This window comes from Ursus maritimus, unplaced genomic scaffold, assembly GCF_017311325.1.
Source record: "Ursus maritimus isolate PB19 unplaced genomic scaffold, ASM1731132v1 scaffold_22, whole genome shotgun sequence".
Taxonomy (NCBI): domain Eukaryota; kingdom Metazoa; phylum Chordata; class Mammalia; order Carnivora; family Ursidae; genus Ursus; species Ursus maritimus.
Genome location: NW_024424675.1, coordinates 22,597,411 through 22,621,089, shown reverse-complemented (window position 1 = coordinate 22,621,089; position 23,679 = coordinate 22,597,411). Strand labels below are relative to the sequence as shown.

The window sequence follows — 23,679 nt, the reverse complement described above, 5'->3', positions numbered from 1 at the left end:
TAAGAGAAGACAAAACAAACTGAGTTCTAGACTTGCTCTGGCTTTCTGCCTGCAGGTACAATGCAGATAACAGAGAAGGATGGGGGATCCCACGCAGAGCAGAACCACTTTCCAGAGTTAACAGAGGGATCAAAGTTCGGTGAGGCTGCGGTGGCTCAAAGTTGCACAGCAGAATTATCCACAGGAGGAGGCTATGCAGGAAAAGACCTCCTGAAATCTGCATATGTATAGATTGAAACTCCACAGGCAGGCCAGTGAATGACTAATTCCCAGAGGAGAAAGCCTAGGGACAGAGTTAAAACCAGCCAGAGGCGAGGGCCATTGTTAAACATTCGAGGCATTTATAGTAGAGACCCCGGAAGGGAAATACCTTAGTAGTACAGTTAAACTATCCTAAGGGCTAAACCTGCCCTGACAAGCTTAAAAACAAGCCTCCAAGAGAGTAACCTAACCACCCCCCAAAATAAAACCCAACACTCTTAAAAGGAAGATAAATTGTAGCAACCCAAAATGCGAATTTCACATTGTTCAGCACCCAAACAAAACTACTTAGATATGCCAGAAAGCAGGAAAATATGACTAATAAGCAGGAGAACAGTCAATAGCACAGACTGAGAAACAACAGAGATGGAATTAAGAGACAAAGACTTAAAACAACTACTATAACACATGCAATATGACTGAGGATTAAAAGAGACAACATGAGGCGAAAATGAAAGATAAAAAAAAGAAACAAATAGAATTTCTAAAGATTAAAAAAAAACTGTACCTAATGAAAATTTCACTGGCTGAGATTAACAGCAAATTAGATACTGCAGAAGGAAAGGCCAGTAGCAACAGAAAGTACCCAAAATGAAGCACGGAGAAAAAAGGGTGGAAAAAGTGATGTGGGACAATAAAAAGTGGTCAAACATACATAATCCCAGGAGAAACAGAACAGGGGAAAAAAAAACCTGAAGAAATAATGGTTACAGATTTCCCAGATTTGGGGCGCCTGGGTGGCTCAGATGGTTAAGCATCTGCCTTCGGCTCAGGTCATGATCTCCTGGGGATCGAGCCCCATGTAAGGCTCCCAGCTCGGCGGGAAGTCTGCTTCTCCCTCTCCCTCTGCCTCTCCCTCTGTTTGTGCTCTCTCTCTCTCTCTCAAATGAATAAATAAAATCCCTAAACAAAATTTTTTTTTCAGATTTGACTCACAGATCTGAGTTCACCACAATACATGACACTCAAATTGTCAAAACCCAGGATACGGAGAAGAATCTTAAAGGCTTCTACAGAAAAGAGAGGAACAAACACAAGAATTGCCACAAACTTGTCAGGACGATGCAAACTAGAAGACAAAGGATATCTTTAAAATGCTGGGGGGGGGGGGGACAACACACTTCTTAAACCTAGAAAAACGGTATCTATCTATAACATCCTTCAAGGCAAAATAAAGACTCTGTCAAACAAAGAGAAGCTATGAGAACTGGTCATAGCAGATCTGCACTGCAAGTGTTAAAGAAGGGTCTTCCCGAGGAAGGAAAATAGTAACAAATGAAAACCTGGAAAACGAACGAATAAAGAACTCCAGAAATGGTAAACACGGGTTAAAAAAAAAGGTTTTCCTCTCATTTTAAAATTAAAGAGAAGACCTTAAAATAAATAATAATGTTTCACAAAATGTAGAAAATAAAATGTATGAAAAGCATAGCACAAAGGCTAGGAGGGGGTAAGCCGAAGAACAGCATCATAAGAATCTTGTATCCCATGTGAAATGCCATAATCCTATTCAATCCTATTTAAGTTAAAGATGCATTTTGTAAAAGATAAAGCAACTTCTGAAAACAATTAAAGAAATATAGTTAATAAGCTAACAGTGGTGATAAAAAGGAATATTAAAAAATAATCCAAAAGAAGATAGGAAAAGAAGGAAAAAGGAAAGAACAAACAGAACAAAAAGAAAAAACAAAGAACTAGACAGGAGACTTAATCCAACCATATCAGTAATTACATTAAACGTACATGGTCCAAACATCCCAATTAAAAGGCAGAAATTATTAGGCTGGAAAAAAAAAATAATCAAGACCCAACTAGAAATATAAAGAAACCTTAAGTACAAAGACACAGATAGGTTAACAGCAAAAGGATGGAAAAACTATAACATGCAAAAACTGATTTTGAAATAGTTGGATCACCTTTATCAACAGTAAAGTCAATTTCAGAAAGAAAGAAAAAAAAGAAAAAAAGAACTGCCAAAGGAAAAAAGGAGAAATTTTATTAAACAAACAAACAAAAAACAACAAAAAAAACTTAAATGTAAGATGGTATAGCCGCTTTGGAAAACGGTCTGGCTGTTACTTAGAAAAGTTAAACAGAAGTTACAGGGGCGCCTGGGTAGCTCAGTTGGTTAAGCGTCTGCCTTCAGCTCAGGACATGATCTCAGGGTTCTGGGATCAAGCCCCGCATCAGGCTCCCTGCTCAGTGGGGAGCCTGCTTCTCCCTCTCCCCCTCTCTCTCCCCCTCTTTTGCATGCTCTCTGTCAAATAAATAAAATCTTTAAAAAAAAAGAACAAAAAAACAGAAATTACAACACAACTCAGCAATTCTACTCCAAGGTACCTACCGAAGAAAAATGAAAATGTCCACAGAAAGACTTGTACGCAAATACTCATAGCATGACTCTTAATAGTCACAAGGAGAAAACAATCCAAATGTCCATCAGCTGACGAATGGATAAGCAAAATGTGGTAGATCCACCCAATGGGACTTCACTCGGCAATAAAAAAGAAACCACCTGTTGATATACATTACAAGATGGCTAAATCTCAAATACCTCATACAAAGTAAAGGAAGCCAGACTCAAAAGGCTACATAATACATGATTCCATTTATATGACATTCTGGAGAAGGCAGAACTACAAGGATAGAAAACAAATCAACGGCTGCCAGGAGCTGGGGTGGAGAGCAGCTGACTATAAAAGGACACAGGGAAAGTTTCTGGGGGATGATGGTACTGCTCTAAATACTAATTATGATGATAATTTGTCAAACTCAAAGGACTATAACCTAGAAAGGGCAAATTTTTCTGTATGCGAATGTAAAGCTAAATTTTAGGGGAATGAGGAGCGTGTTAACCCCAACATTTACTGGAGCAATTGCATTCAAGCCATTACAGCATACCTTTGAACAGCCCAATAAAATGTCAAAACGAATGTGAACTAAAAAAATTAAATGAACTTTAAAAAAACCTCACAGAACTGTACATTAGTACATCGAAACAGGTAAATTCTACTGTATGTAAATTATGCCACAACGTAAGAACAGGGGAAAAAAGCACAAAATACTATTTTACATCCACAATACTTGGGCTGTGAAGCAAAAGAAATTCTCAGACACTATGAAAGGAGTGTACATTCATATGACCACTTTGAAAAGCAGCTGTACTTCCTAGTAATGATGATCCCGCGCAAAGCCCACCACCGGTCGGCCCCATTCCCAGCAACACACACACCCTAGAGAAGCTACTCCACACGTGCACCAGGAGACACGCAGAGAAGCGCTCAGTGCAGCACTGCCTGCTACAGAGATAACTAGCAACAACCAAACACGCACCAAGAGGAAAATGGACAAATAAACCATGGCATATTCACACCGTAAGACAGCACACGGCAGAAAACATGGTGTATGTCAACTAAATGCACCAGCACATTTCAAGCTCAGAAATGATAAGCAAAAGCAGCAACTCAGGGAAAAATACATGATTCCATTCACATAAAGATTATTTTTTAAAAGGCATGTTCAGCCATACAGACCTATGGGCAAACCTAGAAACAAAAGCGAGGGAGTGATTACTATGGAAATCAGACTAGTGGTTCTCTTCAGCAGGGAGAGAAAGGGACATGCTCAGAGGTTTCAAAGAATGTAAAGGGTGTTCTGTTCCTGAGCTGGCTGGTGAACACGGGAGTATGCCGTTTATTTTTCAGCTACTCTTTACCACAAACTGCATAGACTCTCTTTTGTGCAAATTATATACTTCACGATAAAAAAAAAAGTAAAAACAATATATTCTCAAAATGCCCAACAGGTTTTTTACGTGTGTTCTACTAATAGAACAAAGCCCTGTCTTAGACTAATTCAGAGCATCAAGAGCGGGAAACCAGCACAGCTTGTTTTGATACCAAAACGGAATAAGGTTTGAAATCAAAATATCACAGATCTATCACTTGTGAATACAGATGTAAAAGTCCTAAATAAATGATTCATACTAAATCCGTCAATGTATGTTTAAAAAGAAAACCATGTCAAAGTGACATTTATCCTAGGAATACAAGGATGTTTGAGCACTGGAAAAAAAATCTATTAACATAATTCACTGTATTATCAAATTAAAAGAAAGAAACTATGATACTTTTGCTCACACAAATATTTACTGAGAGACAACAGTAACTAAAATTAAAAACCCCTCCTCTAGGGAGTTTATGTTCTAGTCAAAGGAGACAGACAATAGCAGTGAATACACAGCAAATGATATGCAGATTATCAGCCAGTTATAAATACCACGAAGAAAAAGATAAGGCAGGGAAGAGGGGAGTACTGAGGGGTGCAGAGGGGTTAGGGTATGATCTGAGCAAGACTTGAAGGGGTGTGGGAGCAAGGCACAAAGGTATGGGGGGGGGGGAAGCATGGCAGACAGCTGAAACAGCAAGGAAAAAAAGCCCTGAGAGAACCATGGCAGCATGTCCAAGGACCACCAACGAGGCCAGTGCGTTTATCCAGTAGAGTGAACCAGAGGAAGAGAGTAAGAAGAAAGGCGACGAGAGTGTGGGTGGGGGCAAATCTCATCAGGGCCCTGCAAGCAACTCTAAGGCTTTTGGCCTTGACCGTAAGTGAAGGGGAGGGAGGGGGCCATGACCCTGGATGGTTCTGAGCAGAGAAATGACATGATCTGACATTAAAAAAAAAAAAAAAAAATCTGCCTGGGGCACCTGGGTGGCTCAGTCAGTTAAGCGTCCAAATCCTAATCTTGGCTCAGGTCTCTATCTCACGACTGTGAGTTCAAGCCCCGTGATGCGCTCCACACTATGAGTGGAGGCTATTAAAAAAAAAAAAAAAAAAAAAAAATCTTCCTGGCTCCAGAGCTGAGAAGAGTGACCAGAGTGGAAAGCAAGGAGACCAGTTAGGAAGTTACCATAATAATCTAGGAGAAAGGATAAAGACGATGGTGGTTTAAACCAGGAAGGTGGCCCCGGGGTAGTGGAAAAATGGACATATTCTGAAAGTTAAGCAAACAGGGCTTACTGAAGATTACATGTGCCATGAAAACAAAAGAAAGGAGTCAAAGACAACTCCAAGGTTTCTAACCTAAGCAATTTAGAACATGGACTTCCCCCTAACTGATACAGGCAAGACAAGGGTGAAACAGGTATGGGGTGGGAAAATCGAAAATTGGTTTTATACATGTTAATTCTGAGATGCCATCAGTAACCAAATAGAGATATTGAATAGACAACTGGACAGATACAAGTTTGGTGTCCAGGGAAAAATATCCAGGTTGGAGGTCTACTTTGGAAGTTGTCAACGAAAAAGAAACAGAGAAGCAAAGGAAACAAGTTACAAAAACAAAGGAAGATGAAATCTAAGTGTTGCAGAGAGGGGTATTGAAAACCAAGTGGATTTATCCCCTAGATTCCAGAGACGCTCAGAATTTAAACCACGAAAAACCATGGCAGACAAGGATGAGGATGGGATTGAGAACATGGGGATTATTAAAAGTCTGCATTAGGAGGACACAGATATCCTTACTCCAGCACCATGCATTTAAGCAACAACCATTCCCACTGCTGCAGGAGACAAGCGAGGCCACAAAACCACAATGTACTGAATTTCCCACTAGTGTTTAAGAGCCTCACTCTTAAATAAAGAATCGTCCCTCAACCAAGATCGTCAGACATTTGAGTAAGGGACGTAGGGTGAAAAATGACCCACACTAAAGTACATACTCATGGAAAAAATTCTAAAAGCTTTCAAATACTAGCAGTAGAAAAAGGGGAGGAGGGGTGGGGGGGCATATACAGAAGACCAGGTATCAAAATGGCACTAAACTTCAAAAGCAACACTGGACCTTACTTTTTTTTTTCTTTTGAGAGAATAAAACTTACATTTTGGAGATTTTCAAATACTTCATTTTATGGAAAAGAGATGCTGGTAAACATTCCATACTGTATATTTCAACTTTGATACTAAAAATTACTATCCTAAACCAATTCAACTATTTGTCAAAGAGAACTGCTACCACTCATGGAATAACGATCTCCTTCTATGGGTTTTTCTACTGCATTTATCCAACAAACATTTACTGAGCACTTCCTATGATAGATGCTGAGGATATAGCCAAGGACAAAATAATACCAATTCTCTACCCCAAGATCTAGTCAGAAGAGACATATCAAACAATCACCTAAATAATTATATAACCGTAAACGTGTAAGTAATCAGAAGTAAAGTTCGGGGCACAACAGGAAAATCTAATTTAGATATAAAGTTTCTGAGGTACTGACACTTGAGACCTATAACCAGGGAAAAGCAGAAGAGAGACCCAAATGGGAGACACTAAAACTCGAAAGAGCTGGGGCGCCTGGGTGGCACAGCGGTTAAGCGTCTGCCTTCGGCTCAGGGCGTGATCCCAGCGTTATGGGATCGAGCCCCACATCAGGCTCCTCCGCTATGAGCCTGCTTCTTCCTCTCCCACTCCCCCTGCTTGTGTTCCCTCTCTCGCTGGCTGTCTCTATCTCTGTCAAATAAATAAACAAAAAATCTTTAAAAACAAAACTCAAAAGAGCTTAAGGAATTCAAAGAACAGAGAGAAGGGCAGTGTGGCTGGGCAAGGTCTGGATTTTTTTGGTAAATGCCATAGGAAACCATTGAGAGACACTAAACAGAAATGTGTCATGATCAAATTACGTTTAAAAAAAAAAAAAAAAATCCCTCTGGCTGCTGTGTGGATTACCAAAGAGCAAAGTGGATGCTGAGGGGGCAAAAGTGAAAGGAAGAGCTGTTTTGGTATCCAGTCTCTGAGGGTAACTTAGACTAAGGTGGTTGCAATGGGAATGGAGACCAAAAAAATTACAAGAAGTTAGAAGTCAAAGGAAATTGTCCAGAGTTAACTGACCCAAGAAAAACTGGCACACAGAATCAAAGAGACTAAAACAAGGGGTTAGCTGACACATAAAGGCACACATGTGAAAGCCCATATAGTACAAATGAATCAAAAAAGCATCTCCCAGAACACAGGAACAGACACCTTTTTTGCTGCCCTTCCCTTTCCTGCCTTGGGATGCACACAGAATTTAAAAATGCTCCCAAACATTTGAGAACCAACTCATACAGTCAAAACTTCAAACGTCCTAAAGCCTGTCCTCCATGTGTTGAATACAAATCTCTCAACCAAAAAATGTGACTTGGTCCCATTTACTTAAACTCTCTCTTGGGCTGCTTCCCCATTATTACAGGAGTTAGGAGACATATTTATGTTTCAAAGAGACCAATGTGACAAGTATGATGGCTGTCTGGAATACAGTTAGCACTCAAACATCAGTTTCCAGCTTTCCTTCCGGATTTAGCTAAGCTAGAAGAAGCAACTTTCTTAGACTAAACAAGTTCCTCAAATAACTCTCCCAAAAAGTCTGATCTGAAGCACTGAGAAGAGATCATACAGTTTTCATACTGGCTGACCCAAAGAAAGTGTTTTTCAAACACAGTCCCAAGGAAGCCTGGAACAATCTCCTCATTTTCCTAGAACCCTGGTGCCTTAAAATCACACTTCAAAAGTATAAGCTTTTTGTTTTAAAAATATACATCACTTTAGCAACCCTGAAATTATCATCCTGCCCACCCCCCTGAACGACCACAAAATCATTCCAGTGGCAGTGCTTTCGAAACCTCTGGTACCTGACCTTTCCCACAGGGCTTTGAACTTCAGGAAGTAGAAGGACAAAAGGCAGCTCATCTCTTAGACATAAAACCAGAGCCTGACCAGGGCTCTAAGAACAATCAAGTTCTCTCTTCTCCCTGAGCCAGCTGCAAATCCTACCAAACAACAGAATACCTCCTTTTCCACAGGCAGATCCAGACATCCCTTGAGAATTATTCAAACAAATAAGGAACATTTTACCAACTGAGGGGTCAAAGCCTCCATCAAAATCAAACTGCTACTACTATTAGCCAGAGCAAATGGTACTGCTCTACTAACTTGGGCCTTCTGTGCCGACCTCCTACAGTTCAGAGTGGAACAGGGCTTACAATAAAATGGTCTGCCTCCAGTAAATACCAAATGCATCACAAAAGAACAAGAAAGAAAAATAACCCATGCTGACTTTTCATACAAAATAGTCTAGATGCTAGAATGGGAGCACAGGAAGAATCTTTACCGAATTTTTACTCTAGAAGGTTTTCAACAGAGTTTCAGGGTCTGGGAAAGATCCCTGAGCGCTTGGGGCAGGGGGTTGGGATGGCAGAACTCGTAAGAGACGGAGAAGGTGGGCCCTCCGGAGCAGCTTCACAGCCATCTATTTGTATTTCCGAGCTCCATTTCATGACATAAAAGGACTTTACAGCTCAAGTATTTAAGTGACCCATCTATTTCAACTCCTGAGTGTCAGAGACAAAGAAGTATAAATGGAGATTCAGTAAGACATGAGGTGCTACGCTGGAACCCAGAACTTGACTCCTACCCAGTCCAATGCTCTTATATCACTATAGATCACTTATTCTAGCATAGAAAAGAATACCTACGATCCGAAATGCCAATATAATTAATGCAGAGTGCAGAAATTCAACCAGTCATAACTAAAGAGTCACATCTAGGGACATGAAAAGCTATTTGGCTTAACAATTTTAAGGATTTTCACTACAGAGAGAAATATCAAAGAACTCACAAGATGCTTCAAAAGATGAAATGACCAAACGTCATTAAACCTACAGAAAAACTCTTTATTAAACTCAAAAGGTGGGGGCCCTGGGTTCTAGTCCCAACTTGGCTATATGCATTTGTCACACAAATGTATGATCACAGATACATCGTTTAATCTGTTAGAAGCTCAGTTATCTAACTGCACAATGAAAATGAACTGGATGACCTGAACCCCTCCCACACTAAAATCCTAAGATTCTAAGCATTTAAAAGATATATTCGATAAGGCTAACAGACTATCGAAGACATTGTCTTAAAATGTCACTACTTGTTTTAAACGAAAGTAGAAATTCTTTTTTCTAACAAAGTGATCAAAGTTCAAACCTCTAAAATGAATAACAACATCCTATCTAAAACATGCCTAAAATGTTTAAATTGTTTCTGATGGCTCAGTTTCCGCCTTTAGCAATTAAGAGGAACCAGATTATGGCCATAGTCATGGAGAGATTTACTTCTAGTGTCAGCAGATTCTTTCACAGATTTATGTAGAACTGCTCTAAAGAGGGCAAGAAAAAAAAAGGGTTCTTAGAAGTCGACTTGCTGAGAAGAAAAAATAACCTAAAATATGCATATTCTATAATAAAACTGATATAAAGGAAAGGTGAATTACAAGGAGAACTGACTAGCTAAGATTTTGATGATACCATCATCTACTTTTCATCCAGCCAATACTAAGTACCTATTGTGTGCCAGACACAGGGGATACAGTAAAACAAAATCCCTGCACTCCTACACTAGTGCAGAGGCTAACAACAGCCAAGTAATTTCTGATACCCATAGGGCTATGAAACAAACAAAAACCCTCCTCAGGGCGCCTGGGTGGCGCAGTCGTTAAGCCTCTGCCTTGGGCTCAGGGCATGATCCCACCATTCTGCGATCGAGCCCCCACATCAGGCTTCTCCGCTAGGAGCCTGCTTCTTCCTCTCCCACTCCCCCTGCTTGTGTTCCCTCTCTCGCTGGCTGTCTCTGTCAAGTAAATAAATAAAATCTTTAAAAAAAAACAAAACAAAAACCCTCCTGATGATGTGGAATTAGATGGGTAGAGATACTTTCACTGGAAAGATACTTTTGCATTAAGAACCAAATGACAAGAAGTTACCATAGAGCTTTCTAGGCAGAGGGGCTAGCAAGTGCAAGGGCCCTACAGTGGACACAAGTCGTGGGTGTTTGAGAAACAAAGTGAAGACCAGGGTGGCTTTAGTATAATGACCAAGGGGAAAGTGCTAGGAGAGCAGATCACAGAGGTAGCCAAGGGCCATATGCATGATAGTGATATGTGATCTGCATTTTTAAAACACCACCCTGGGATGCCTGGGTGGCTCAGTCCGTTGATATCTGCTTTCCACTCAGGTCATGATCCCAGGGTCCTGGGATCTAACAGCATCAGGCTCTTTGCTCAGCAGGGAGCCTGCTTCTCCCTCTGCCTGCAGCTCCCCCTGCTTGTGTGCACTGGGGCTCTCACACTCTGACAAATATATAAATAAAATCTTAAAAAAAAAAAAAAAAGACCACCCTACTTGCTGTGCACATATCAAAAAGCAAAATGTTGGGGTGCCTGGGTAGCTCAGTTGGTTAAGCGTCTGCCTTCAGCTCAGGTCATGATCTTGGGGTCCTGGGAATGAGCCCGGCATAAGGCTCCCTGCTCAGGGGGGAGGAGTCTGCTTCTCCCTCTCCCTCTGTACTCTCTCTCCCTGTCTCAAATAAATAAAATCTTAAAAAAAAAAAAATCAAAATGTTCTCTGATACTGCCTTTCAAATGATAGACTCCATGATTTTACTGTATCTAAGTCTAGGCTTATTTCCTTTGTTCTTCTCAGTATTTAACAGTAACATAAATAGCTTTGAAATTGCTTTAAGTGTGGAGTTGTACGTGAATATTTTAATTGTAGTCATATAAATAACATTGTGGGACTGCAATAATTATCTCCCTCTCTTCCTCCATTTGCTTTTTCCTTTCTTTTATCTGCAAACTGGATTTTAATGGATGGATACTTAAGTATAGTCATCCATTTCTCTTTTTTCACACTCTTATAAAAATATTCTATATATTAAAAAAATCCAACGTGGCTTGTTAAATTGGGCTAAAAGACCCTGAAGGCTGAGCCCTTTATCATATGTGAGATATAATAAAGTGCAAATAGCCGTAAGTAACATAAGTGACCTACCGATGTGAGAATCCCTCCACAATAAAAATGAACAACATTCGCAGGACCACAGTTAACGCCTGACAGTGAGCACTGCAAAAACCAATACAGGCTAAACTCACCAGTGACACAACCACCAAGTCGACAAAGCACAGTAGTTCAGCATCAAAGTCCTAAAAACGTAGAACACTACAAAGAAACTCAGAGTGGCTTTGTAAGAATGGGAAATCCCAAGTGTAAAAAACAGTATGAATCCTACCTCCAACCAGGCAATGATGGACACTGACAGCTGACTTCAGGAAAGGCTTAAGGAAAGCAATTCAAATCAAGAATTCAAAGCATGGATAGATTTCATCTATCCCATCCATCCTTGAGGACTAGCTCTGGGGACTGATGCAACATCTATATATAAAGTGTCAAATGTACCATCACATTACCCAAAACAACTTTTTATCAGAGAAGGAACCCTGTGGCATGCCCCAAAAGACTCCAGCTTATCAGTAAACCTTTAGTAATCATAGATAAAGCCACACAAATGTATCCAGAACCGAAAAAAAAAATTCCTGTTTTCAACTAAGTAGCAAAATCCCATGGATAAATAGAATTCTGACCTTGATGGCCCACTAGAAGAGATTTCTAAGCAGGGGGCAGAAAAACTACAAGGCGTTCTGCACATGCTTTTTCTTAACACGTGAGAGGTAAGTTAGGCAAAGAAAACGCCACAGGATTTCAGAGGTATCACTAGCATTTTCCAAAGGAAAAAAAAGAGAAATGTAATTAAATAACTTGTGCCTTCCGGGCCTTTATTATAGGCAAGAACCAGACCAAACTACCACTGTACCATACATCCCATCATTTCCATCCTTCATCGCTGAGTGGCTCTGTGCTACAACCTGGAGTGGACATGATCTAGCAGTGAAAACAGAAAGAAGTCCGGAAATAACCAAGATTTCTACACTTTTATTAGTCCTTCAAAAATGCATTTAATTCCACAAAACTACTGACCTGAACTGTTCAAAAATATCAATGCCATAAAAGACAAAACAAGGCAAGGGAACTGTTCTACATTAACTAAGATTAAAGAGACATGACAACCAAATGAAATGCAGGATTCTTTTTTTTTAATTTTTTTATTTAAATTCAAATTAATTAACATATAGTATATTAGTTTCAGAGGTAGAGTTTAGTGATTCATCAGTTGCATATAACACCCAGGGCTCATTAAATCAAGTGCCCTCCTTAATGTCCATCACCTAGTTAGCCCATCCCCAACCTACCTCCCCTCCAGCAATCCTCAGTTTGTTTCCTAGAGTTAAGAGTCTCTTATGGTTTGCCTCCCTCTCTGTTTTTGTCTTATTTTTGAAACGCACGATCCTTGATTAGATGCTGGACTGAAAAAATAAGCTATAAAGATATTTGTGGAACCAGAGACAATTTGAATACGGACTATATATACTACTGTATCAATGTTAATTTTCTTGAATGTGATAATGAAATCATGGTTATTGTAGGAGAACGTACTTGTTCTTGAAACATACATTCTAAAGTACGTAGAAAGGAATAAAGCAAATTGCGGCCAAGCTATAAAGACAAATGAAACTCCATTCCTACTCTGTGTTCACAGAAAAAGGTATTTCTCCTCCCACTTAAAATAGAAATATGCCATCAACATGCATATTTGTAATATACATAATACAAACAATTACAATTATACACAACTACGTACCATTATATTATATACAACAATGCATAATATGTAATAGAAAAATGTCATTAATAATAAAGAACCTAAAGGAATACAGAAAAAGCTACCATTTATTAAGGACTGACTCTGTGTCAGGTATGCATACACCAACATAAAGAAGGGTTAAATGTGTCCCAGGTTATAAAACTAGGTTTTGAACTCAGCGCTCTATTTCTCCCCAAGGTTCAGTTCCTGACATTACATTATGCAGCCTCTTTAACAAAAGAAGTCCAAAATTTTAGAAGTTAAAATATAGAAAACAGCACAGACATCTGAATATAAGATACATTTGAAGTATACATAAACATCAAGTTTAATGACCGTAGGTTGTATCATTGATATTCACACAAGTGTTTTAATTTTGAATTAAAGAAAATTAGACTAAAAGGGAAAAGTTTGTATACAGACTAATGAAATTTATAACCACATTATGGATGAGTAGAAAGGATGGCATCAAATTTTCAGTTTCCTCATCAACAGGTCATCTACGCCTAAATCAGGTCAGCAAACCATAGCCCAAAGCCAAATCTGGCTCTCTCACTGTCTTTGTAAATAAAGTTTTATTGGAATACAACCTTGCCCACTCATTTATGATCTGTCTATGCCTGCCTTCCTGCTACAATGGCAGAGGTGAATAATTATGATAGAGACAGTACGGTCCACAAAACCTAAAGTATTTATTATCTGGCCCTTTACAGAAAGTTTGCCAACCCCTGGTTTAAATGATAGCCATTTATATCACAAATAGTAGAAAAATAATTAGCCTATTCATTTCAGCTCTATTTAAGCTTCACTGTGAACTCTACCTGATTTAAGTTTTCTTCCTTTGTAATTAGCATCACTTAGAAAAAGCTAATGAGTTTTCGAATTTCCACAAGGATATTCACATGTCAGTTATATTCCATAGAGTAGGTCTTATTTTAGCTGCCCAGTAATTTATCTTTCACGATACTATTACAAACAAAATCCTAATTAAAGCACATTTGCAGTTACCCCCACACATTCTTATCCCCCTATTGCATACAATCTGCAAAGATATGAACAAAGGAAAGATGAATAGCTGATACGACTTTCTGAAAAGACAAAATAGCTGATCTGACGAAAGAATTCCTAATACCCTGTTCCCCCTAGAACATCTCAAAGTACCATTTAGGACCAACAACATCACCATCACCTGCCTATTAGAAATGCAAATTCACGGGTCTCATCCCAGACCTACCAGGTGACTCTTACACTAAAAGTTTAATAACAGAATTGATATTACTTACCTTGAGTGTGAACAGGCTGATTCGGCCAGGCAGTTTATAAAACAGCCCCTCTCCTCCTCTTGAATTGGAATGTAACATGGCATTGAGACACGCCAGAGGGGATGTCCCGCTGTAAAAACATACAAGGATGGATGAGGGTTATAGAAATCTATATGCCTATTTACTCAAAGATTCAACACCCTCCAACTCATTCTTAAATCAAGAAGCAGCAGAGCAAGAAATACAGCAGAAAAGAGCCCATGACAATTTCACTTTGAAAGTAGCACAGGGCAACAAATGAAATCCCCATCAACCACACCCAGGCAGGACATGGTATGTGATTCCCTTGTTCCACACCTGGCACTTCCTTAGTGCCTTTTGACAATATCAACCAAGTTCTCAAAGACATTTAGAAAAAGTACACAATGACTGTTCAAATTCAGGGAGTTAAAAAAAAAAGTATTACCCAATATTTTTATTAAATTTTAAAAATTAAATTTTAATATTAAAAGCAAAACTGTAATGTGACCTGCATATATCATGCTCAGAAACTGCCACATAACACTATCAACACAAAGACCACAGAATCAACGGTGCTGTCCCAAGAAAACAAGCACACCTTTTTATCCCCAGTTAAATATTTGCAAATAAGCACACAAAAGAAGAGTATTTCATGTGCTTTTTCTCTGTTGGGATGGGGAGAGAATGGGTTTTACTCTACATCTACCCAGGAGCAATCACTTAAATTTAAACTTAAAAAGAAAAGTCAGTCAAATGGATCTGGTTCCCAATAATGAAAAAAAGATGGATCCTTAAGATATTTCACACTCCCTGCTACAGTAGTTGGCTGCAAAACAATAACTCAGTGAATTAGAGGCCATTTACTGAATCTTAAAATAGAACAGCTGTCAAAAACACAGACAAATGTCCATTATTAATATTAACTGAGTTTGGCACTAGCATGTTAGTGCTAAGATTCACCTGTGCACCGTCTCGTCCGTCTCGCCAGTATGTTAAAAATATACAAATATCTTAAGTAAAGCCTCTTAAGATCTTTCAGAACCAGAAGCCTTAATTTATGCAGTGTTAAAAATAAATTCTGAGTCTAAAAAAGCCATTAAAAAAAAACAACCTTATTACTTATTCTGCTTTGGAACACACTGGATGCTAAAAAAATTTTCACCAAGAACCAATCTCTATACAAGAAACCTTGTGCAGAATCTGGAGTATCAAGTGGGTGTGCTAACATCTCTGCTACAAGGGGGAACGGCATGCTGGCAGAGTCCTTCAGCAGAACAGTGTGACTCCTACACACTATACCTCTGTCTACAAATTACAGAGCTGCTCACTCATCACGAGCCACCATGACTGCTTCATTAATTCCTATAAGAGCAAGAAGCAGAAACAAGTTAAAGTTCTCAATTTCATCTGTCCCAAAGGGACTAATTTACCTTCTATAGGTACAGTGGTCCAACAGCAGTGCAGACAGCAGCATGATGGGAAATAGCCCATAAAAACAAAAATAAAGCACAATTATAACACTACACAGTGCATAGGTACTATTTAAATGAATGTGATCTACACGATCCTAACCCTCCCTCCCCACAAACTGTCAGCTTGAGACTATTTGAACTGATAACTGGAAAGTGAGGGTCTTTTGACCCTAAAAGGTCAACAATTTCAAGCAGCTAAAGCTTAACCAGCTAAAACATATGCTGTTTGTTCTGAGTCCCAAGAAGGGAGACTGTGTTGTGCTCTCCTCTTTCATTTAAATTAAAGAAAAAGGGGACTGGGGTGAGAGTGAAGAGAAAAAAGGATTAAACACAGCCACTGATTTTCATGCCTGCAATTCCTTTTGTTTCTAACTTGTTGCTTTTCTAGGAAAACTACATCATAGGAGAATAAAGTCAAGGTCACGTTAAACTTTAGTACATTCCTATGATGAATGGCAAGACTCAGTAGGGAGGAAAAAAGGCTAGTGGTGTTATGGTGATGAGCCCACCCTTCTTTTGATCCTGAAACAAAGAACTTCAGGGATACAGAAAGAAGGGAAGTTTTAAACAAGACAGAGCCTATCAGAGTCTGCCCCTTCTCTACTACTAAAATGCGCAAGAGAGAATACAAAAGAAAATGCGTGGATTTCTTACAAAAGGAACACACTCCATGTCAAGATTTAAGGGAGAGCAAGAATAGGGAAGGCCGCTACATCGCTAATGAAAACAAATGGATGTCCACCCACTCCCACCCTCCACCCAAGAGGACACACAACCTGGGAGATAGTTTTATACCACACCAGACTGGGGCGGGGGGAGGTGGGGAGAGACACAGAGAATGAGAGACAGAAAGAAAGAGAAGGCATATATACACTTAATCACGTCACTAAGTATCTACAGAAAGACATATGTCCCATGAAACCCTCTTGAACAACAAGAACAATACAAACCTCATTTCCTTTAGTCCTTCTGCCTCTATGACCTGCAGAATCTGTTTTGGTGTCATTGGAGCATCCGAGTAGTTTTCTAGTACCTGAAGAAATATAAATGTTCTGATTTGAGTGCACAATTTCCATTTACATCCATCAGTCTACATCCTGAGCTACAGTTCTGCTGCGAGGTACCACTGCTAACAATCTAGTTTTTCCAGTTAGCACTGCGTCAGAAACCAAATTACGTATCTAAGATGTTGCTAAAAGTGACTGAAATAAACGTAAATTTTCTAATTCTTAATTCTAAAAACACCCATCTTCTTAGCGTACATGCTATGGTACATGGGTGGGGCCTCAGCAACCCCGGTTACTGCTTAACTTCATGTTACTCACACGACTAAACCACAGCAGACACAGAGCTACACAATAATGACGACACAGAAATGCATTCAGATTTTTTTCCCGAGGAAGTCTGAGTAGTACCTGTATTTTTAAGTGATGGGTTTTTGCCACTGTGTTGTGAAATTCTGGTGTTAACTGTCACAGTACCTTTTCCCATTTGGCAACACGAGGCTCTGATTCTGTAGGACCGGTGCAGGCAAAGCAACGAGAAACAGAATGTCCCATTTATGTTAGCACCATCTCTAACCACGTCATGGCAGCAGGTCCTTAGTGAGCAACGGCAGCTCTCACGAGAAGGAGCTGAGCTGTTTCAGAAATGCTCTCCTTCTTGGGGAGGGAAAAGCCCGTCAGTATCTTTGTACTGTGTGTACCAGCGGCCGCTGAGGCTACTCCACACAACATCTTACAGCCACTTAACTGTAACAACTAAGTAAGTGCGGCTTTGTCACAAATAAAATGTAAAGCAAGAAGTCTGTCAGGACTGCTGCTAAAGGTTCTCCCTGTGGAAGAACATGAGCCCTTAGTACTAAAGGAAGTCAAGCTTTGGAGAAGCAGGTGCTGAAATAAAGCCCCTATTTACCGTGTTCCCGTTGTTAGCCTCTCTCTTCAATTTTTACATTCTCTTCAAGTAGCACTCTCACAGCTTCAACTACTACCAATATTCTGCTAACTCCCAAATATTCACCTCTAGCCAGGGCTTCTCCCCAGCTTCCAACTCAAATATTCACTTCTGTACTGACAGACCACCTTGATCATCTGTTCTAATTCATCTAACTGGCAACTCCAATCCATTGCCCCTCTTCCTCCATCACCTAATACAGAGACCTAGGCAGCACCCCTCACTCTCACCTGTCCCCCAGTTCCTTCCCTCACCCAACACACAGCCCCTTCACTAATATCGCTGCAACCAGCCCTGCGTTCCTCAAATCCATTCTTCCTCTGCTACCACCCTTCACTCCACAAATACATGAAATACTTACTTGTGCCAGGGACAATTCCAGAATTCAGCAGTAAACAAGACCAAATTCCTGCTCCTGCAGAACTTACCCGCTATAGCCTGAGGTCAACCCAACAAAATATATCTGCCCTCACACTTTCCCCACTTTACAATTCTTCAACAGCAACCTAATCACATACAGCAAAGGCCAAAGCTTCTGAAGAGCTCACCAGCTCACTGGAAAAGCACAGGCTTTAGAACCAGACGGACCTGGATTTAAATGCTGGCCTTCTAAACCTGGGCAAGTTACCTACCCACCCTGAGCCTCGGTTGCCCCACTTGCGATGGAAGGATATTGATGTCTTCCCCTAAGAGTTGTTTTACAGACTGCAGATCATGGAAGTGCCTACGGAGCCTGGCACAAATACCTGCTCACGGGCCTGGCACACAAGGCCCTCGGAATCTGGTCTCTGCCTGTCTCTCTACCTGGCTGCCAAACTGATACTCCACAACTTCACATTCCAATAACTATGTGTAGTTCTACCCAATTCCCACATTCTCCACCCTGTGCAGAAGCGTGCGCACACACCACCAGCTCCTTGTCACCAGCTCCTAACATCCTCCTCGATGGGCATAACTTCTACTCACTCTTCAAGATTTAGTTTGCAAAGCACCTCCCTCCAGGAAGCCTTCTCTGATCTCTGCCAGGCAGAGTTAAATGTCTCTTTTCAGTGTCCTCATAGTCCACAACACATGTAATTTACAAAATGGGGACACTTGTGAGTGAAATGAGGAACTAGTCATGATGATGCCTGGACAATAAGCCTGAACCAGGATGTCTGTTTATCATATGTACATCTACGATGGCACCTACCACGCACGTAGTAAAATGCTATTCATGGGTCTAGACCTTCTCCATTCCCAGAAGACTGTAAGTTCCTCAAGGGAAACCTTACCCATCTCTGTATTCCAAGAATCTGAGTGCCAAGTTAAGCAGTGTTGACCTGAACAAACCCACAACAAACCCTGTTACAAGCTACTAACGTTCACAGCCACAGATATCACTTCTTTGATACTAAATGAGAGCTGAGCTAGCGAATTTTTGTACCCTAATTTTTTTAAAAAAGAAGCATGACTCTGACAAATTAGTTACCAATTATTTAAACAGCAGTCAGGAAGAGCCTGAGACTCTAAGACAGAGGAAACAAAATCTCTAAAAGGAAGTTATATCAAAAGATACAAAGTATTCGCTTTTATTATAATTGTAAATGCCTCCAGCTTTTAGTACAAGAACAATTCAGCAGTGTTCTATTCCTAGTCCCTGTCTTTCTAGCACACTTTAAAAAAAAAAAAAGTATCTCTTCTCCTACTTCAAAGAGAAAAAAAATGTTTGATGTAAGAATGGTCAGTCATGAATCAAAGTGAAAGATAAAGCGTACAATGAAGAGTTTCTCAAAGCCAGGGAGAATCCATTTAAGGACATTCCATTTAAAGGGAAATCCCCTTGGCTATTTCTCCCAAACAAATTGTTCCTAATAAGCAGGAGGATTTATACCATCCAACCCTCTAAAGTCTACCTCATATCTAGAAGACAATACTACAGAATGTTTGGAAAGTGTATCTACTTCTCGACAACATAATTAGCATCTGCAAAAGTCAATCTCCTGGGGTACACTACACTACTGAAATTCTCCAGAAGTCTCTTCCTTCCTACCAAATTAGTTTTTAAGAATTCCCAGTATCACTCTAGCCACCCATCCAAGCAAGGTCAGGAGCAATATGAAACCACCCCAAAGCAAGTGCATCTGATTGCCATGGCAAGCACTCCAAATTCACCTGTCCAAAGAGTAGATTTAATTGCCTGACATGCCATTACAGCTTTCTCTAGCCAAAACTGTTCTCTGTTCAGCATAAGCTCTCACAAGCTCCCCAGCACTTGGTGTTGCAGTTTTCTTTAAATGGGGAGAAGACTCTAAAAAGTTGCCCCTCACCTACCAAATGGTCCCATCCAAAGGGACAGAAAATTCTAATAAAAAACAATAAAAGATATGCACAATTACGCACCATGTTTCCACAGGTCGTCTTTCACGTGTTTAATGGCACTACAAAGTCATTCCTGTTCATAGTATTTTTTAATGAAGGCCCATAAAACAAAAAGAAAGACCTTATTCAGATAATCTGGCATGAAGTCAAGCCAATGATAAAACAAAATTAACAACCTGATACTGGAGTTCAGATCACAGTAAGTTCGAGACCCTAAAGAGGCTTAACAGAACAGTGGACCCTGAATTCCTGAAGTCTTTCAACTAGTAAGAGCCAAAAGAGCTTTGAGACAAGTGAACTTTAGAATTCTGTCAGAACATAAATAACACAGGATTTGAAGGTACTTTCACCTACCTCTAACAAGTAAAACTCTGGCAAGCGAATTTCCTTTTGGTGCCCAGAGTCATAAACACCTGCATAACAGAAACTTAGAGGAGAATTTCAATGAACACCCAAGACTCAACCCTGAGGAGAAAGAGAGCAAGCACATCCTTTGGCTCTCCCCTCCTCTCCTTCAGGCCTAAATTTGTTTCCAGGTGAGGCAACATTGGAGAAATCCTAAAATTTCCAAGAGATCTCAAGGCTAGCCAAAGCTTCCAATTTTGACTGAATCAAAAAATATTCAGAACTTCAGAATCTTCCAATTTCATGTGTCAAACCAAAACAAATGAACTGAAGCATGAAACCTGAGCGCACACACACTTGCTATTTGTGTCCATTGGGCAACAAGTGCCTGGGGAAGACAATCAGGAACACCAGTGAAAATTCTCTTGTAAACCAAACAGCTTTAGTTCTTACAATAACTGGGTTTTACATGCTCTAAGAAAAAGGTGTACCATAGAGTTGTGACGACCCCCAACACAACAGTCATCTCTTTGCACAACATCTTTGAGAAAGGAACCTCACTTCCCAATAAAGTAAAAGATTAGAAGGTGAAACTTCATTCATCATTAAAAGTGAATTACAGCAATTATATATAAACTACAAGGTGTCAAGAGACATGTATGCTATCCGCACTAGAACCCTGCTGTGACAGTTCTTGAGGAAGTGACATCTCTGGGAGAAGTTACTATTGTCATCTGCCAAGATTTTATAAGAACATGTCTCACAGTGTCTTAGCTTTGTGGGTGCAAATCCAAAAGGAAGGTATTTCGTTTACAAGTCCTCTGACGCTATGAAAATAAAATCCACAACCCTCTTCACTAGGCAGCTTCAACACTCCAATTACTCCCTCCTCTGCTAAGTCCTCAGTGAGCAGTACCTTCAGAGACACTTGGTCTTTGTCCAACACTTCATGTATACATGCACCAGGACACTAAGGAGAGGAGGACACACACATACGTTCTTTGCAAAGTAGAGTCAGTTCTCTGCGGAGTGCCTATCTCCAGTCTAGCTTATGAAGTAAAACACTAGTCAGCGTTTCTCAAAGTGTGGTCCCGGGCCACCTGCATTACAGTCAACATGGGAAACTGGTTAAAAGGAAGACATTCAGGCTCTACTCGGTTTGAATTTCAGACTCAGAAGACCTTAAGTAGGGCCCTAGAACGAGCATTCCTAAGAATCTCCCAAGTGTCCCCAACAAGACACTAAAGTTTGAGAACCACTGCTCAGGGTTCCACCTGGGAGTGAGCACTTGCGTCCCTCCACACACCTGGCTTAAATTGGGAAACCTCAAAATGTCACTCGCGTCCTTAAAACTGGGGGTGTTTTCCGACCCCTGGAGTCAAACGCACCACCCCGATGCCCACCAGGAAGCGAGGGAGGAGCTTCCGACCCTTCCCGGAAACCTAACTCCCCCGAGTGCATAAACGAAGCTGCCCCAGACCCCCAGACGCCGCCAAATAGTGGGGGAGGGGAGGCTGGGGCCCCGCCGCCCAGAGGGGGAGGAGCCGGCCTGCCAGCTCGCCCCTCCGCAGGAATTTAGGGGGTGGGGGGAGCTGCAGAAAAAGGCGCCACATCCAACCGGCGGGGGACCTCTCCCCCACCCAACGCCTGAGGTGGGGGGGGAAGCCATCCCGTTCCTAGAGAAATTGTGGCCCCGCCCCCTCCTGCAGTGGGCAGGGCTTCGCCCCTCCCCCTCCCCGTGGAGGGGGCTCGGCTAGCCCACCCCCCACGTCCCCCACTGAGCCCCCTCGGCGGCCCGCCTCACCAGGCGCGCGGCCTCGGCCCACGTGCGCTCCTTCTTCCTCTTCTGTTTGTCCTTCATCCTCCTCCTCCCCGGCGGCGGTGGCGGCGGCGGCGGCTCCACGCGGGACCTCCGGGCGGGGCGGGTGGCGGCGGCGCGGAGCTGGGGCAGCGGTGGCGGCGGGGGGCGCGTGGCGGCGGCGGCGCGCAAGGACTCGGGTGCGGCCGGGGAGAGGGGGCGGGCGCCCGGGGACCGGCTGGCGCGAGACCCGGCGCGAGGGCGGCGGTGGGGAGGGGTGGCGGCGGCTCCACGCGCCCGCGCTGCGTCAGTCGCCCACGGCGGCGGCGGCGGCGGCGGCAGCAGCGGCGGCAGCCCCGCGATCGCTAAGGAATGCGGCGGCTCCGCATAACCACGGGGTCAGAGGTCACGGCTCCAGCCTCCGCTTTCCCGCTCTGCTGAGGGGCCGAGACAGGACTGGCGGTGGGGCAGGAAGGCGAGACGCGGCTTTCCCTTCGGCGCCCGGGTGTGTGCGTGTCTGCCGTGGGTGTGTGTGTGTGTGAGTGTGTGTGAAGAGTGAGGAGGGGGAGTGTGGGTTTTTTTTTTTTTTGAACAAAAACAAACCGAAAGGGCTGCTGGGAATTGTAGTCCCGACTGCCTCTCTGGACTCCCCCGCTCCGGAAGAATATGGCTGCAAGAAACGCTTGGACCACACTTCCCGGCGTACCTCGCGGTTCTTTTCCGCCCTCCCCTACCTTCCTCCGCCTCGCCCAGAGCTCGGTAAAGAAGGGGGACGGGCAGTCGTTCGGGGAAGAGACGGGGCGGAGTCTCGCGAGGTGCGGGAACTGGCTGGGAGCCTGAGGCATTCTGGGAAGCGATGCTGGGAAGGGGCGGTGGCTGGGCTCTCCAGCCACACTTAACCCTTCCGGCGCTTCTCGCATCCCGGCAGCTGGGCGGTTAAGGGTGGAGATGGGAGAACTGGTGGTAGCTCGACTCCCAGTGCTCACTTTGTGCCTCTCCCCGCCTAAACGGTTCTCACCGACACTTCACGAAGATGACAAGGGACAGGACTTTCCCTCTTGGTCCTGCCCTAAATGACTCACTGCCGCATAATAATGAGACAATGAGACACTCATACCAGTAAAACGGTTATTCCACGTTTGATGAACCTAAACAGTTCCCCATTTCCTCCTGTGCTATTACGCTCCTAATACCGCTATGTTTGCAGAAGCTGCACCCGCAGCCTAGAACATTCTTACTATTTGGCTAACTTCGTGATAAGGAGGGGTAAAGAACTTGGACTTTGGGACCATACTGACCAGAATACACTTGAGGCCTTTTTAGAGGTGTACCCTGAAAAGAACACAGGCCCTGGAGTCAAGTGGACCGATGCTGGAATCTTGGCTAAGTCACCCCCCGGGTATCGACCTAAAACTAGAGCCTCAGTTTTTTAATCTACATTAGTCTAATACCTCACAGCACTATTGGGATTAAAATTAACATAGAACACCTGGCAGATTGGAAGAGGGTGTGACATTAGGTCCATATAATTTGGCTCCTGGCATAGAACGAGTGTTTAATAATTAGTATAAGCTGAGAGACAATGGACAATGGACTTAGCCTCTCTGAGCCTTGGTTGCAGAGTATGAAATGAAATGAGGTTCA

General features: G+C 42.1%; 1 protein-coding gene across 4 annotated transcripts in view; it reads right to left on the bottom strand.

The window, feature by feature from the left end:
* Positions 1–22,136, bottom strand: part of ASXL1 (ASXL transcriptional regulator 1) — a 75,341-nt gene extending 53,205 nt beyond the window's left edge. For 3 of the 4 annotated variants that reach the window (XM_040638148.1, XM_040638151.1, XM_040638152.1), the window contains exons 1-4: positions 22,042–22,136; positions 16,529–16,611; positions 15,537–15,539; positions 14,107–14,215 (exon numbers count right to left, since the gene is read on the bottom strand). In XM_040638148.1, coding sequence (XP_040494082.1) covers positions 14,107–14,215; positions 15,537–15,539; positions 16,529–16,611; positions 22,042–22,098 — 252 coding nt within the window. In that variant the 5' untranslated portion in view covers positions 22,099–22,136. The remainder of the gene's footprint in view (positions 1–14,106; positions 14,216–15,536; positions 15,540–16,528; positions 16,612–22,041) is intronic. The other variant, XM_040638150.1, reaches the window with a different exon arrangement.
* Positions 22,137–23,679: the final 1,543 nt, after the last annotated feature.